The sequence below is a fragment of the Triplophysa dalaica genome, chromosome 10, assembly GCF_015846415.1.
Source record: "Triplophysa dalaica isolate WHDGS20190420 chromosome 10, ASM1584641v1, whole genome shotgun sequence".
Taxonomy (NCBI): Eukaryota; Metazoa; Chordata; class Actinopteri; order Cypriniformes; family Nemacheilidae; genus Triplophysa; species Triplophysa dalaica.
The window spans coordinates 12,979,278-12,995,961 of NC_079551.1; the positions used below are offsets into that span (position 1 = coordinate 12,979,278).

At 41.1% G+C, this 16,684-nt stretch overlaps 1 protein-coding gene across 15 annotated transcripts in view; it reads left to right on the forward strand.

Annotated features, from left to right (window-relative positions):
* The window catches only part of ptprsa (protein tyrosine phosphatase receptor type Sa), a 156,271-nt gene that overhangs the window by 98,344 nt on the left and 41,243 nt on the right, over window positions 1–16,684 (forward strand). For 10 of the 15 annotated variants that reach the window (XM_056758615.1, XM_056758622.1, XM_056758618.1 and 7 more), the window contains 4 exons: window positions 6,201–6,311; window positions 7,931–7,942; window positions 15,598–15,867; window positions 15,973–16,554. In XM_056758615.1, coding sequence (XP_056614593.1) covers window positions 6,201–6,311; window positions 7,931–7,942; window positions 15,598–15,867; window positions 15,973–16,554 — 975 coding nt within the window. The remainder of the gene's footprint in view (window positions 1–6,200; window positions 6,312–7,930; window positions 7,943–15,597; window positions 15,868–15,972; window positions 16,555–16,684) is intronic. The other 5 variants (XM_056758619.1, XM_056758628.1, XM_056758621.1 and 2 more) reach the window with 1 other exon arrangement.

Consider the following 16,684-nt stretch of genomic DNA (forward strand, 5'->3'; position numbering starts at 1 on the left):
GTATTATGTAGCAGCTACGGGAAGTGTAGCGTCTTCATTGTTGGGAATGAGAGAGGTCGGTCTGTAGACCAGCACATGCTGGACAGGTCGATGGATGGATGCAACGGTGACTTGTCTGCGTTTCGGCCAAGTTTGATTTGCGTGTTATGTATCGGAGTTCAGTGCAGATTTACAGCTAAATGTTTTTTGAATGTCATCTATTTTTTATTTATTTTGCGTTATTATAATATTAGTATATTACACTATATACAAGATTACACATTTCTGAAGTTGTAATTGGGCATAAAGTTAATATGGTGTGTAAACGCTCGTAAAGTGTCAGTATGTTCATCTTTATCGGATAAGTACGATGGTTAGAAATCAACTTTTTGCCGAGATGCATGGCCATAGATGCCGCATTTCAGACCCAGCACCACGAGGTCCCAAATCTTCAATAACACATTGACTGATGATCTTAACACAATACTAAGCAGTAGATTAGAAGATCCTCCCTCATACAGTATTAAATAACCTCGACTAATATTAATCCTGAACTAAACTGATGTCTGTTTCATTTGTGTCTTTTCAGAGAGCACACCCATCCGAGGTAAGAGTCTAACGCGGAACAGCCATATCGCAACTAACCAAATTTACCCACCTAACCAATGATTCCAGAGCACCGCTCAAGAGTTCTGAACGAAGCTCCGCTGATCTCTTCTTTCTCGGTTTAACATTCACCCTGTCTTTGTGTCTTTGTGTGTTTCGTGTCTTGTCAAACGTTTGTGTGTCTTGTGTTGGTTAATTCCTGTCAGTGTTTGGGGGGGGTTGATGTCAATTTATGTCCATGGGACATTCGCAGTGTTTGGAGGGTTTGTAGTGTAGGGCGTGGGCTGCACTTATCACACTAAAGAAGACGCTAGCTAGCTCTGATCTCATCTTCCCCGTCCCGGACCCTCGACACATCACGAATGTTAGGGACCGCTGGGTTGAAGGTGTAGCAAACATTTGGATCCTTGTTGGATTTACAAGTTTGTAAATCTCTGCTACATTTTTAAAGGGTAGTCCACATGTGTCCTGTTTAAGTGACTTTCTGTCTCCCCCGGGATGGAAAAATGGTTGGGAGATGAGATCAAGGCTGATTCCAGGGAATTAATCCAGAGCGAGACCTTGTCAATTTATGCCATTAATCTCAAAATTGATTATGCGGTGTAAACTGTTTCAGATTTAACAAATTGCCTTTGTTTTTCAGAGAGAACAGGTAGGTAAACGCCTTTGTTTTCAAAGTTAAAATCACGGGTGTTACTTCACAAGTTATATCAATGGTGATATGTTGTGGTTTGTGAAGATGTAATTCCAATATTTGTGAATCAGTTTTGAAATTTGTAGAATTTTGTCACACAATGATCTGATGTATTACTGCAGGTATAGCAGGAGAAAATAGTGCTAATCGTCGCATCCCTACTTATGTCTACAATGTGAAATTTAAGCATGCGACAGGCAGGGCGCCGTCGCTTTTCTTTGAATGTGCCCCAACATGGATATTTATAATGCAAAAATGCAGCACATTATTAATTTTGCTGTTCGCCAAACTGAATGTGACTTATAAAGTCTGCATTTGCATAATAGGATTAGTGATCTAAAGCACAGCGTTTGCCCAGGGCTCAGAGTCGGTCTGGGGTGAACGTGCCGGGGCTGACGCCCTCCAGCCTCACCCCGAGGAACTGCGGCCATGTGTAGGTGTATAAGGCCTAAATTGCAGCCCGTCAACTGATTGGTCACCATATGAACATGGGCTGGTATGCGTTCGCATGTGTGTGATTGTACATACATAATTGTGTGTGTCTGTGCACGCTCTTCCCGCTCACAGGTAATTAGTCAGATTTCTGGTCTCTCATGTGCTGTTCTAAAGTCAGTTTTAGTGATCAGTGGAAAGGCAGAAGGACACGCAGGAACGAGTAAAACGATAAATCGAAATAAGGAAAGTGTCTCACCTTCTCCCTCCTAATCAGTTCCGCCCATTTGGGGGAAAAATACAACCACGCGGTCGATCCCACAAACAAATCAATCACGCCCCGGCTAATTGAATTACACAAATGGGACTGTACTTGCGGGAAAACGTGTGTGTGTTGATGATGGCTGGGTCGCTTTTGTCCTGGAGCTGTTATGGAGATTAATCAAGCGTGCCAAGAACGGTCACGTGTGCACACACCCGCTCTTCCCGTGTTCGCGGACCGCTCTAATAGACAGCTGGATCCTAGAGTCGGTCACGGCTCACCGCGTCACCTGCCTGCCACGCTCCACGCCCCAGCAGAGACGCCTTCTGACACGGCCTCCGCTAAACAGACAGCCCAGCCTGTTTTCCCCCTGATCTGGGATCGGATGGATGACGGGCGATGACAAGGCCTCGTCTCCTGAGGCCATCGCTAAAACCCAAACGGTCGCAGGTCAACGGTTACCACATGTCCGTCAGTCACGACCATACGCCATCTCCAGCTGTTTGTGACAAAAACACTTTTAATTTTTTTGCATTGAAGTCTCAGGGTTTAGTTGATGGTAGTGCATTGTTTGAATCACATTTGTAGTCTGCTAATATTTGAGCTTTTGTAATGTATAGTACAATAACCGTGTCAGCTAGCAGGTCGCGCCTTCCAAAAACACCAGAATGGATATTCAACAAATGACATTTTATCTCCTAAAGTAAAACTCGCCTTTTATCATAAACGGCAGCGTGCGACTCTTTGAGCTCGACACTTGGTTTGAGCGAGATAACACAGCGTGTTATGTCATTCGCCACGCCGCTAACCGAAGTCTTAGCGTTTCTATGCCGCTAGGCTCAAATAAGCCACAGGCAGGACGGATAATGAAAACTCAAAATGTAATTATGCATAAAAGATAATAATTGAAAACAACATTTTCTGCCTGAACGAAAGGGAGTTTAGAGGAAAAAAGCAGGAGACATCAAAGAAATGTTGTTTGGTTTCCAGCATGTTAAACATACTCGCAGGCCGCGCTGTTCGATTTCCTATTTTTTGCTTATCCGGGGACTCATCGGAGAGAAAACGGAATTATAATGAGAGAGATTTAACAACAATCATGATATGATAAACAAATCATATTCAGTTCTACAATAAAAGCCGTTCATTTGTAAAAAGATGGAAGGCAATTTAAGAAAATGGGGAAGCTTTAATAAGATTTGCGGTGTTTGCTTTTTTTGGAATGTTTGATTAGAGGAAATCTCTAATCAAAGAGATTTTTCAAATCTCTTTGAAAAAGAATAAAGCAGAAGTATCTTCCCATCATCCCCTCCGCAGATCATAGATTCTCAGTAAGGTTTTCCCAACACTAGCACCGCTGCGAGTTTGTAATGAAGTCAGCGGGGAATCGCAAATCGCCGGCATAGCAAGCAGGAGAAGCTAAAAAGTCTGATTCAACATGAAGATATTCGCTCGCTTTGAAGTCACTTGGTATTATTTGTATGTAATACATTTGAATCTGTTGTGTTCTATGTTCCAATCTTTCCTCAATGGTAATCTCGCTCAACGTCACTCGATCATTAGCTGTCGACGGAGATGGTTCCTGTAGGAGTCTAAAAAAGAGTTTCACAAGAGTTATAAGCTCCCCGAGAGCGCTGTATGCCGCTGGGCCATGGTTTATTTATCAGCTCCTGCCTCAGTGACATTAAAACACAGGGCTGTTTTCTGCAGGACTGGGCCTCACAATTGAGCCAGAGGGGAGATTTCAACTAGATTCACGTGGCACAGGTTGCACACGAGCGCTGCGGCCGCGCACCTGAGGAGACTTTAGAACGCTCTCCAGGCCCACCTGCTGCCACTCCGACCACCCGCCGCGCTAATGTGCACATCAAACGATCCATGTACGGGCTCCCACGCAGCCACGCCGTTCTCAAACTCTAAACTTCCCGATACCGGCACACTGTCGTCACGCTGCGGCCAGGTGTGAGTCATCCACCCAGGAGCCAGAAACTCATTGGCACGCAGGATGCAGAATGCCGTATGTGTTTTTAGCTCGCCCTCTTCCCGCAGCGAATGTGAGGACTGTGATTTACAGATGGAAACAATTTTGAGAAAGAGAAATTTGTGTGGAGTGACGTCTATACACTAGTGGTCAAAAGTGTAAGATCACGACTGACATGTCACAATTTAAGAAAGAAACAATTTGCAAACACCTTCACACCATATGTGATCCTGGACAACAAGTCTTATGGGTACATTTTTCGAAATTGAGTTTGACATCATCTGAAAGCTGAATAATTAAGCTTTTTATTGATTTATGAGTTGTTAAGGATAGGACAATATATGGTGGAGATACAGACATTTATAACTCTGGAATCTGAGGGTGCAAAAGTGGTCCAGCAGAGGTGCTGTAGCAGCCCATCCACTCACAAAACTAACGTTTTTATATATGTATGGTTGGAAATTTACAAAATACCTTCATGGAATGTTGATCTTTACTTAATATACTAATGATTTTTGGCATAAAAGTAAAATCGATAATTTTAACCCATACAATGTATTTTTGGCTTTGTCAACAAAAAATGTTGCCATGCTTCTTAAGACTTCACAGGGTCACATATGATGTTAATTTTGCTTTATACCCAGCTAACAAAAATAAGATTTCAGGACGTTCCAGTTGCGTTGTGAAAACTTTAAATGAATGTTTTTATTCCAACGCTTTTATGATGTTTTGAGAATGTTGAGCAGTGACATACAGTTGGGTCAAATGTTTACACACCCCTTGCAGAATCTGGAAAAAGCTGAAACATTTGGAAGAATAAGAGGATTTTTGAAAATGAAGGTTAATGTAGTCCTACCCTGAGCAAGTTATTTCACTAAAGAAATGTTAACATAATTTCACACTAAAGAATAATAACAGAATTTCTAAAAATAGCCCAGGGCAAAAGTTAACATACCCCTGGTTCTTAATACTGTATGGTGTTACCTAAAAAAATCAATGACAGTTTTTACGTTTAGTCCTAGTTGTTTAAGGGTTTCTTGTTTGTCATGAGTCATCAGACTGTCCAGTGATCTTAAAAGGTCCTCCACAATCTTAAAAAACCTTAGAAATTCTGTTATTATTCTTTAGTGTGAACTTTGTTTACATTTCTTTAGTGAAATAACTTGCTCAGATCAGGACAAAATTAAAAATAAACCCTAATTTTCAAAAATCCTCTAATTGTTCCAAATGTTTCTGCTTTTTCCAGATTCTGCAAGGGGTATGTTAACTTTGGAGCACAACTGTATAATGTTAATTAATGTTTTTTTTTTTTTTACTTAACTCCAAGAATGTGTTTGATACCTCGGAGAACATAGGGAGAACATTGATAGAACGTTTGAAGCCTTTGAGAGCATTCCCTGTTGGTTAGGTTATTGTTTCATCTTAATATGATATTTTTCTATAGTTTTGCTAGTTAAGTATTGTTTAGTAGTGAGTAAGTGACCCTAAACTTTTGACTGGTAGTATGTATACAATATAAAACTCAATCATCTATCACATGTCATGCGATCCAGACGTGTCCACACGTTATCGAGTCATGATTTGAAGGCATATGAAGTGTTCATCGTGTGTAGTCTAAATCCACTCTCAATCTCCAGCATGAACTGTGCTAACACAAGTATTGCTTTCAGCTCCCGGGGGGCGCGCGTTAAAATAATTCATGCCGCAGGATTGAAGTGTTGTGCTAAGCTTCGGCCCCGCGCCGCACATTTGGACACGAACTAATGGATGCCGGGCGCCCGGCTCAGCACTGACCCCCGTCCCGACTCCATTTCCATTGGGACAGATGAGCGGTTCGTCTCACACGTTTGTCTGACAAGTCCACACCCTGAAACCTCCCGGTGCTCCGATGTGTTGAGATGCGGCCCTTGTAGCCGAGACCAAAATGCTGCTGCTAATCGTTCAAGTTCTGCGTTTGAAGAAACGCGTTTGGACGTATTTAGATCAGATGTTTTTAGAGTATTATTTTTCTTGCCTGAAGGGCGAAGCTGTTCAGACTCAACACAGTGCATTAGCGTTAAGAGTCGGCTTTTAAACCGGACGGGTCTTTGAGCCATTTATGAGGATACTGTGCTGCACCAAACATGCACAAAAAAATAAAAAAGTCCTCTTGCTTTCGAATCTCTAACAGTTTGTCCTCTCTCTCTCTCTTTCTCTCTCTTTCTCTCATCCCAATTTTGGGGTGTTTTGATTTTTTACTCTCCCAGGTGCCCTGCAGATCGAAAACACGGAAGAGACCGACCAGGGAAAGTACGAATGCGTGGCGTCTAACGTGGAAGGCGTCCGATACTCTTCCCCAGCCAACCTGTATGTGAGAGGTAGGGAGCAACCTGGCCCTGGAGCCCGTCGACCAATCAGATCTTCTTAATAGGTCACATGACCAGCCGCTTCTCTGGTGATGGTGTAAATGCATCAAAAACAAGTTACTATTTTGCCAAATGGCTATCTGAGAGTGTTTCAGTGTTTCTCGGCCAGTCGCACAGGTTTGCCGGCAGAGGTGGACGGTGGTAAGTTATTATTTTGATTGGGTGGCTGAGCACACTAAATCAAAATGCTGAACTCACTCACTCACTTCAAAGGTACATTTTGGTGACGAATGCGGTGAGCACAGAATATGCATGACATCACACGAACATGTTGATCAGCTCTTAAAAATGGTAGAAATAATTAACTATTAGCTTTGGATCAATAGTTGTTATTATTGAAATGGAACATCTGATACTGTTTAAGGAATACGGCAGGCACACACAGTTCCAGGTTGATGACTTAAATAAATCGTGGCGGACGCATTTTGCGCATGTATTATTTATTTAACTCATATTAAAAAAGACAGCGTACGGGATGGGTTTTACCCGCTGTGTTCCAAACAACGTTGTTCTGGATAAATTATTCACAGGCCGTTACATTATAAAATAGGTCGGGGAGGCGGCTTTTCATTATTATACTTATTGTAAGCTCGCGACGGATGCACAGGCAATGTTGCAGACGCAGGGGATATAATATCTCCACCCTCACCGGCGCTGACCTCCATCTCAAGACGACAGGTTTGCCGAGAGCACTAACAGTCAGCGTTTGGTATTATTGCCTTTTTCAAAAGAGATTCTCACCTCTGTAATCTGATTGGATTAGCCACACTTGCGTCTGCAAACCTGTTTAAGTATACATAAAAGTCTGCTTGTTTACAATTCTCATCATTAAAGATAATTGTTCAGAACATTATAATATAAATATTAATATAAAACGACTTTAAACAGTGTAAGACGTTCCATCATTTCTAAACTGGTTCTTTTCTTTCTTTTTGAATTGGGCTTCATTCACTGAATTGATTCAACACAGGTTTGCTCATTTTACACCGATGAGAGAAATTCTGCATTAAGACGGTGTTCCGTCTTCACTTTCGCTTTGAAAGCATAATTATTGACTACAATGATTTCTTTACTAGAATGAAACGCACTAGAAATTAGCAGCTACAATGCGGGAAACCGACGGGCGGCACAAAGCGCAACCTGAAAGAGAGCACGTTGTTGCAATTTTAAAACCAGCCGTCCTAATTGTAGCTGCTAATTTTAAATGTGAATTATGTTTTTATTTGTGCGCTCCGTTTGTTTCTTTGTTCATTGATTTCCTTTTTGTCTGTTCGTTTGGTTTGCGTAATTAAAGCCGCCGCGGTGGAATCGTGGGTAAAGGCCTTGTGATTTTGCTGTGTTATAACATGCTTGAAGTGGCCGAGCGTCCACTGGGTTAAATGAGAGCGTTTGGGTGAAAGAAACGCAGCGGGCGCGTGACAAACGCACGTCACGCAGGACATTAAAAGTCGACAGAAATGCAGCAGCTAAAAAAGTTTTGAGGTGGCATTTTTTACTCTCTTTGTGCTTCCCCTATTTTTCTCTTTTCCTCATGTCATTGTATTCTGCATCAACCCCCTTACATCCCTCAGAGCTTCGAGAAGGTTGGTGTGTTCTTTCTTTTTTACTTTTTTCAACCCACATTAACAGCGAAAATCAGCAATGTATTTAAAAACTTATCCTCTATTGATCTATTGGAAGGCTCATTGGAAGTTTAAAATTAACCTGCTAAATAAGATTTAATTCTGGGAACAAATGTAAATGCAATAAGAGTAGCGGTGACAAACCCGCTCATTCGGGTTGGCTTTTACTTTACGTTTGAGTTTGCATTGTGGGGCCTTTTCTCGTTTGCATCCTTTGCTTTTGCTCAGAGAAATGAAATGACGGCTTAGGTGCACATGATTCCAGCACCATGGCATGATGCATGATGAGAGAATGTAACCGCGCTCGCATGCCTCCAGACGAATGTCCGCGACTCTTGTGTTTCCTTGTTGCATTCCTGTGTTCTTGTCAACCGTTTTCTCCTTCCAAACGACATCTTTTCCCAATTTAGGCCTGTCGTTCAGTTTCTGTTGTGGTTTTTGTGTTTTGTGCACCCTCGGTTGTTTTCTTTTTTCAACTCTCTGTTCCAGTTGTCGGTGTGTCAGATGTGGTTTGTGTTTCTGTGCGTTGTTGTCCGGCTGCCTTCTGAAGACCGTAAGAAAATCTGTGTGGGTATACAGACGGTTTTCCACCATCTTCTGAACACAAAGCAAACCAAAGCTGATTAGCCGACTGTTTTGGTTGCGAATTTGAATAATTTGTTTCGTTGGGCGGCGTGAATCAATAGCAGATGCGATGATCTCGGGATGTAACCGAAGCCTTTTTTGGGATGGCAGCTAGCTAGCGTAGATCTTCTTTTGAAATTCTCAGGACTCAAACTGGACCAGAAGAAAGTTGTTTCTGGGGATTTTTATGCGATGGTCCCACGCAGCTACCTATCATTTAAAAACATTTATTCAGTAAGAATTTCTATTTACCTTTCGGTACACTTGCAAAAAAGCCATTCTCTTGATTGATAACATTTTATAAACATGTTAAAAACAAGATACATTTATTAAAAATAAAATGTGTTTGAGAAATTAACATCTATTTTGACTTATGTTTATATTTATATATCACTTTAACTGTACCCTGATAGCACACACACATCTGAGAGATGTCTGCATTTGCATCTGCAATTTGATTGCTTTTATATTTTCTCAACTGCAATACGTCTCTGAGAGGTCTGCCGTCAGATGCCATATAGACATCTAAAAGACGTCTGTAAGATGTTTGTGATTTAGAATGTATGTAAAACAGCTTTTTCCAAGATGTTAAGCAAATGTTTTACACTGTCCAGATCTTTAGTAGACATCTTACAGACGTAGCTGTGCTATCTGGGTAGCAACAATACATTTTGTTAAAAAAATATATAAAAGATTTTCTTATCTGAAGCAGCGGTGATTTTCAAGAAAATGTATCTTGCTTTAAATATGTTACAAATGTTTGCTGTGACAACTGATTTTTAAAAATAAAACAAATTATTTGTTTTTTGCAGTGTACCGATGCTGAAATGTGCCCGCCACCCAATTTTTTACTCCGGGTTATCGCCTATCATTATATAATATGTTACCTTAGCAACCTTGATATTTTTATTCTTCCACAGCAGCTGCAGTTCATTAATTTGATTTTTTTCAGAGCTGTAAAGTGGGACATCGGGCAGAAAGATCACAATAGGTCCGACGTGTTTGTCCAACCGTACGGACGCCTCGCTCTGCTTATATCCGTCTCCTCCTCGCACAGCCCCACCATTTCAGATGGGCGTTTTCAGTCTGTCTGAAAGCAAAATGACAAATCACAAAAGCCTCGTCTTCGCTCGGGTCTCAACGCTGTGCCATCTCGTAATGTCTCAGACAAAATGGCTCTCTGAATTATTCAGGGGTACAGAGATGCTGTTGTTGGAAGGGGGGCGACACCACTTGCAGGCGTCACGGCCCGCAGCGTGATTTGGGGGTATAAATAATGAAGAGCATCACAGCCGGTCTGTCTCTCAGGGGCTGGCATTTATTGACAAGAGCTTAATTTTTCATATCCGGCTGTTCCCGCTGCGTCACTTGTGACCTTTTTGCCCCGATAGACTGTTTTCTGCTATGTAGATAATGTTTCTGTAGTAGCGTGAAACATTTTCTCAGCTTGATTTTGAGACTAAAATGTTTTTAACTACTTCAGTTGAGAAGCGATCTGTTTTTCCCCACTAGGGGCACCAGACAGAATTGCCTTTGTATTATCTGTTTCCAAACAACTTTTGTTTACTGTTTGTCTATGCAAACACATTTTGTCATTTTGTTGAGTGCCGCTTAATGTGCAAAAGTGACAACGCAGGAACTTTTGAATTTCCGACTATTCAGCTAACTAGGCCCCTTGTTAGTCGTTTGTGTCGGCAATGATAGGCGTAGAAGTTAATTGCCTCCATATGCTAAAATCCCCCTCCGTGCCGCAGCTTATCAGAGCCGGGACTCAACAGAAGCAAGTTTGCTCCGAATTAATAACAGAAATGACGATTCTCGTTTCAATGAGGTCGCTAATCTTCCATTGTTGCTGTGTGACAATGAAGCTCTTAGCCTTTCGATGTAATGCGACGTGAAGGAAAAAACTAATTCTAGATCCCGGATTGTTTCTAGAGCGAGTTACAGTTGTTGCTCTTAGAAAGCTGGTAAATCAGAGATGGTGGAAGGCAGGACTGTATTGAATGCTACGCTACGACACGTCAGTGGATTTTTCCACGGTATGCGCATGTAGATGCATGCGAATTTCCTCACTGCTGCCACTCGGGATGTCTTGCATGTCCTTGCATGTGTTGTCGTGCTTTTAGGTGTAAAAATGGAAACGTAAGCTAGATCACACCCTGCTTTACTGGTAGGCACGGAGGCTAAATTCAATCCCCACGTGTTGCCGGAATCTCGTCAGGTTTTTATCGAGCGATATGTTGGAAAAACACGAGTTACGAACGGGCACACAAAGGCGGCCACGTTCTTATTTCCGAACCCCCACAGAGACGCTTTGCATGGAGGTAGCAGAGGTCTGTATGTTAATGTGAGGAACCCCTTTGGTCTGCATGCAAATGGTCTCTTCCAGCCAAATGGATTATTGCGGGTCTCGGAGATCAAACAGGGTGTAATCTCAGCTTCAAGGTGACAATCAAGGCTGTGCGTTCTTTTGGCTTCTATCTCTCCCTTCATTTTGGGGCCGGACAGACTGTCTCACCAAAATGGCCGCTTAATGTCCACCTTCGAAACATCTGTTTGGCGTAACTGCCTCCTCATAGTCGAGAAATAAAAAGAGTGTGGCACTCTTTGGCCTTTTTCTCTCATCTCTTGGCTTTTACTTCGTCCACTGTAAGACCTCTTGAGTTGCCTTTTCTCTCCACATCGGGCTTGAAATGGGATTTTCTTTTTACTCCCGCCAGGCTCCAGATCTTGGTGTATGAGGAGCATGTCCATTCAATTGGACTTTCCTTTATGAATATCACAGCCGAGAGTCAATCACACATCAAACGTCAGGATTTGAGATAGAGGGCCGTGAGTCAGGAAAAATGCTTTTATTATACGCAATTGCATTTCAAAGCAAGGCAAATCGATAGATCGCCGTAAATGTCGATGTGTAGGAGACGATGCAACACGGATCATTTTTTTAGCTTTAAGTACTTCGATATTCTGTTGACTTTATAGGTTTTCTCATTTCTCGGCTAAGAAACAGATTCAGTCGAACTTTTGATTATAATCGTGGAAATTCAAGTGCTGCTGTGAGCGTACTACAATAGAAACAATTGACATTTTGGATTACGTGAAATTCACAAGATGAAAGGTTGTGGCCTTTTTAACCACCAAATCGTACAAATTGATATTTTTCTGAAATTCTTCAATTGTTTCAATCAGTTTTGGGAACTGGCCAAAAACGGCATCGCACATTAACAGGCCCACACCGAATCTTAGCATATTGATTAAATTGGTTGCATTCAGTTCAGTGAGATTTGTTAAACTTGTTTACATCTTATTCACAATCAAGTATTTTTCTTAAAATTTATAAAAATGAGAAACGGGAGGAGATTCCGTCTGGGTCTGCCCATGAGTAATTCACAGTAAACCACACCTCGTCCTTTCATATCGCTATATGTTGTGTCATTGTTTCTTGCTTTTTGTTCAAATCCTTTGAAACACACCTGCATATGTTTGTGTGTGTGTGTTTGTTTGTTTGTGTGTGTGTGCTGTGATGTGTTCACCAATTTGGACATTAATTGTGTGGATTCTGTAGAACAGTGTGTTGGACTGCTCTCGGGAGGGTTGCATGATGGGAGACTGTACCAGCGGCTTTTATGTCTGACTGTTTTCATCGTACCGCGGTCACTGTCGTGCATGACATTGTGATACATGGGCTGCCCTTTCACCTCTGTTGAACATCTGTTGAATATGCACTTTTTTTAGGGGGCGGGGGCGTTTCAGTAATGTTGGTGCGGTTTTTTGTTGCTGTTGTTATTGTTTTGTTTTTTTCTATGGTAAGGAAATGTCAAGCTCAATTTGTTTGAACCTTAAACATTTCTTTTGAAAATTAAGAAAAATAAAATAAACACAGATAGTTTTTTTATAAAGGTCAATGTTATATAGATTGAATTAAATGTATTATGTTAAATAGTAGTTAAGTGATCGTTTTTATACTGACTTTTTATGACTTTAAAAATAATGTATTCTAAAGTCGCCTAGATGAACATTTATTGCTTTTTTATCTCACATTTTTTTAAGTGAAACTTTAAATTTTACATTTAACCATTGCTTAACGCATGTTAAAATATTAAACCTATTTAATTATTAACTATTTAATAATTATTAGCCTATAACAGTGACTTTAAATATTTTTTAAATTTAAAAACAATTGCAATTCAATGCGTAAAATACAAAATGTTCTTAATTAGGATTAAACTTTATTTTAAGCGTAATTTCCAACTGATTCAATAAAGTCTCGACTGAACCATGCTTCCGATGTTTACCAAGGAATCCATTTTTTTTTTTCGGTTCAGCCTGTTTTTCAAATACGATGGTGAGAGTTTAATCTTGGATTTCAAGCCCCTTTGTGTGAGAAATCAAACTCACTATTAGTCGGGCCAGTGTAACAGTCTCCTCTGTGCCCCACCTCTCACTCCCCGTGTCGTTTCCCTTCTGTCTCACGCCCACGTGAGCGTCTTTTCCAGTCTGTCTGTGCCCCCCAGTCTGCTGTCTTGCAGCCCAGATCTCGTCCTGCCTCCTGCTCTGTCTCTACCTGTTGTTTCCGTCCATCCCGTGTCCACGTGATTTCATTTCTGTTTTATTAGTTTGATTGTTTGATTATGAGCTAAACCCCATCGCTCTTTCTCTTCCTTCTCCCCTTGCCAAACGTAAATGAGGCATCACCCCCTCATCGCCCGCCATCTTGGGACACGCCCAGCATCACCCTACTTCCTGTCTCATTGTCATTGCCACCAACATCATTAGGGCAACGGTTGCCTGGAGGAAACCAAACAGTAATGTTTGGCACAGTTGTAAATCGAAATTCACTCATCGATTCATATATACATATATATATAATTAAGTGCACTTATTTTTATTCTATAGCTCTATTCCAAAACCATATACAGCATTTGATTGGTTAATTCGCTACTAAGGGCAGCATCACATTTCTTTTGAAAGTAAAGTGATCCCAGAATACATTGTGGCAACTTTATTAAAAAACAAATCCATATTGATTCGTCCATTCAGTAATGAAAATGTTCATTCAGTGTAGTCTAAACAAATGTAAAACTCAATAACCTTTCTAACTTATGAACATAAGCACATTTAAATATGTGAGATTTATAGAGTTATTATAATTTCGTTTTCAGTTTATTGTAGTTTTCTTTTTATTTTCAATTAGCTTAAAATAGTTTTTATGGGTAATTTTTTGTTTAATGTTCAACAGTTTTATGATTTAGCAATGTTTTGTTTATGATGCATTTAATTTGTTTATTTTAGTTTTTTTCAGTTAATAAATTTAGAGCTTCAACAAATATTTAAGTGTTTTCCGATATTAAATTTTGTATTATTAAATAATATTTTCTATTTAAGTTTACTTATTTTTAGTTAATTAATTTAGCTTGTTGACTTATTTTGGTAATAAGTTATGTTAAGTTGTTATCTTTATAACTTAATTTCTGTTTTTCAATTGGCTAATATTTTGTTTTATTTCAATAAACAGAAATGTTTTAAATGTTATAGTGAACTACAGTGACTTTGATATGTATTGAGATTTCTCTGCATTAGTGGTGGTTAGGATGCTGTCTGAGATGATAGCTGACTATGTAGGCGTAACCTGGTTTTGGAACAGAGCCTGTGAGTCATTATATAGGTTACATCATTCCATCTGTCAGTTTAAAAGGCAGGTTTTTCATAAAAAAGTGAACATTTGGACCTTAGAAACCTATAAAAAGAGCCTGTTCCTCAACCTGGCCAACTCAAACTCATATCCACCCTTTTCCCCAAATCCTTCATCATTTCTCTGGTGTGTAGGGATGGCATTTTGCTAGCTTAGGTGCATTGTTGTCCCCATCGTAGTCTCGCATCTACACCAATCATGTGTCAGTTTTTTTCCATTTTAATTCTTTAGTTTTTTCGTTTTTTCTTGACTTGTGTCTTACTTAGTTGAACTGACAGCTACTTATTGACTCAGTGTGACTGATGTAGAATTTGCCCCGTAAATTTTGTGTTACGTCCTGCCAGGACTGCAATGTGACAAACACAAGCCTGTCACATTACGTCATACTGGCCGGAGACGAAAACAAAGCTTTTTTTATATCTGCATTGAAGTGGGTTCCCCCCTCGTATCTTCTCCCCACCCTTCCCTTTCTCCACCTTCTCACTCCTCTACGCGATTTCTCTTCTCTATTTCTCCTTTCTTCTCCAGTCGTCTCTGTTCGGGCATGCCAGCGACCCTTCAGTTATATTCCTCTATGCATTTTATCTCAGACTTTTCTCTCTGGTTTTATCGTTCCCATTTACTCTTTGGTTGACCTCTACCTATTTCTGCATGATGTCTGTGAAAATGACAGCTGCATCTATCAATGGAAGCGTGTCAGATCTTAAAAAGGCTTTGTCCAGTTGATCTAGTCTCAACCACAAAAAATCTCATTAAGGTTTCTCATCTTTAGTCCTTCTTTGAGGGACACGTTTACCAATTTTTGCATACAGTCATGTTGCTTTTGAGACGGACCAGAATTTGAGGGTTTTCCTGTGTTGTGAGAAACCTCACAAAGCCGTCTCTAGTTTTACGCAGTGCACAGTTTTAGCTTTTTTAATAGTAATTTCGATTGCTTATAACAGTAATTCTATCTTTCGTAATTACAGGTCACATAGATCCAAGCATAAAGATGAGAAACTCATAATAGATTTTTGTGTATTTAATTGTGCTGTGATGGGTCAAATATTGGTCAATGGAACCTTGTTGCTATGAATTTGTTGCTTTAATGTCAATCTATATTGTTGGTGAACCAGTTCTGTTATTAACTTTATCATTTCTTTTAATTTGTTACAAACCAAAATGTTTGTGAAGTTTGTTCAGTGTCATTTTTTATAATTTGTTGTCCTCTCTTTAGACAACACTTCTAAAGAAAGGCTCATTTTCATCGGCCTGTCGTTACCCTTTCACTTTCTGTTTACCATTCCTTCGTCCTCCGCAGTTCGACGTGTGCCGCCTCGTTTCTCCATCCAACCCACCAGCCATGAGATCATGCCGGGAGGAAGCGTCAACATCACTTGCGTCGCTGTGGGTTCGCCGATGCCCTACGTCAAGTGGACGCTGAACTCGGAGGACCTGACGCCAGAGGAAGAGATGCCTGTGGGCAGGAACGTCCTGGAATTGAACAGCGTCCGCGAGTCGGCCAACTACACCTGCGTGGCCATGAGCAGCCTGGGCATCATCGAGGCTGTGGCCCAAATCATCGTCAAGTGTAAGAATCGATTGAGGATCTCTCAAGACGTTGATTAAAAAAATTCTGAATAGCATGCTTGTCTGTTCATTGAAATTAATGTTTGTATGTTTGTATTCTCCGCAGCCTTGCCAAAACCTCCAGGTACACCTGTCGTAACGGAAACAACCGCCACCAGTATCACCATCACTTGGGACAGCGGCAACCCCGAGCCGGTTTCCCATTACATCATCCAGTATCGTGCCAAGTCTCCTGAGAGCAAATTCGAGACCGTGGAGTCCATCACCACCACTCGCTATAGTATTGGAGGACTTTCTCCAAACACCGACTACGAGATCCGCGTGTCCGCCTTCAACACCATTGGACAAGGGCCACCCAGCGAACCGGTCGAGGCGAGGACCGGAGAGCAAGCACCGGCCAGCCCGCCAAGGAACATCCAGGCCCGCATAATCTCCCTGAACACCATGATGGTGCGTTGGGATGAACCCGAGGAGCCCAACGGACAGATTAAGGGATATCGGGTGTACTATACCATGGACCCGTCTCAGCCCATGAGCATGTGGCAGATCCATAACGTCCAGGACAGCGTGATCACCACCATTCAGAGTCTGGTGCCCTCCGAAACCTACACCATCAGAGTACTGGCATTCACGTCCGTGGGAGACGGACCTTTCTCAGATCCCATTCACGTAAAAGTGCTTCAAGGAGGTTAGTTTGGTTTCATTTTTAGTCAAGCTGAAGGTTTATTTGAACCGAGTCGAGTTAGCGATTGGGAATGTTGGTTGTGTTTTATCTGTACGTCGTATTACATCCAAGAAATTGTAACATTGGCTCTGTT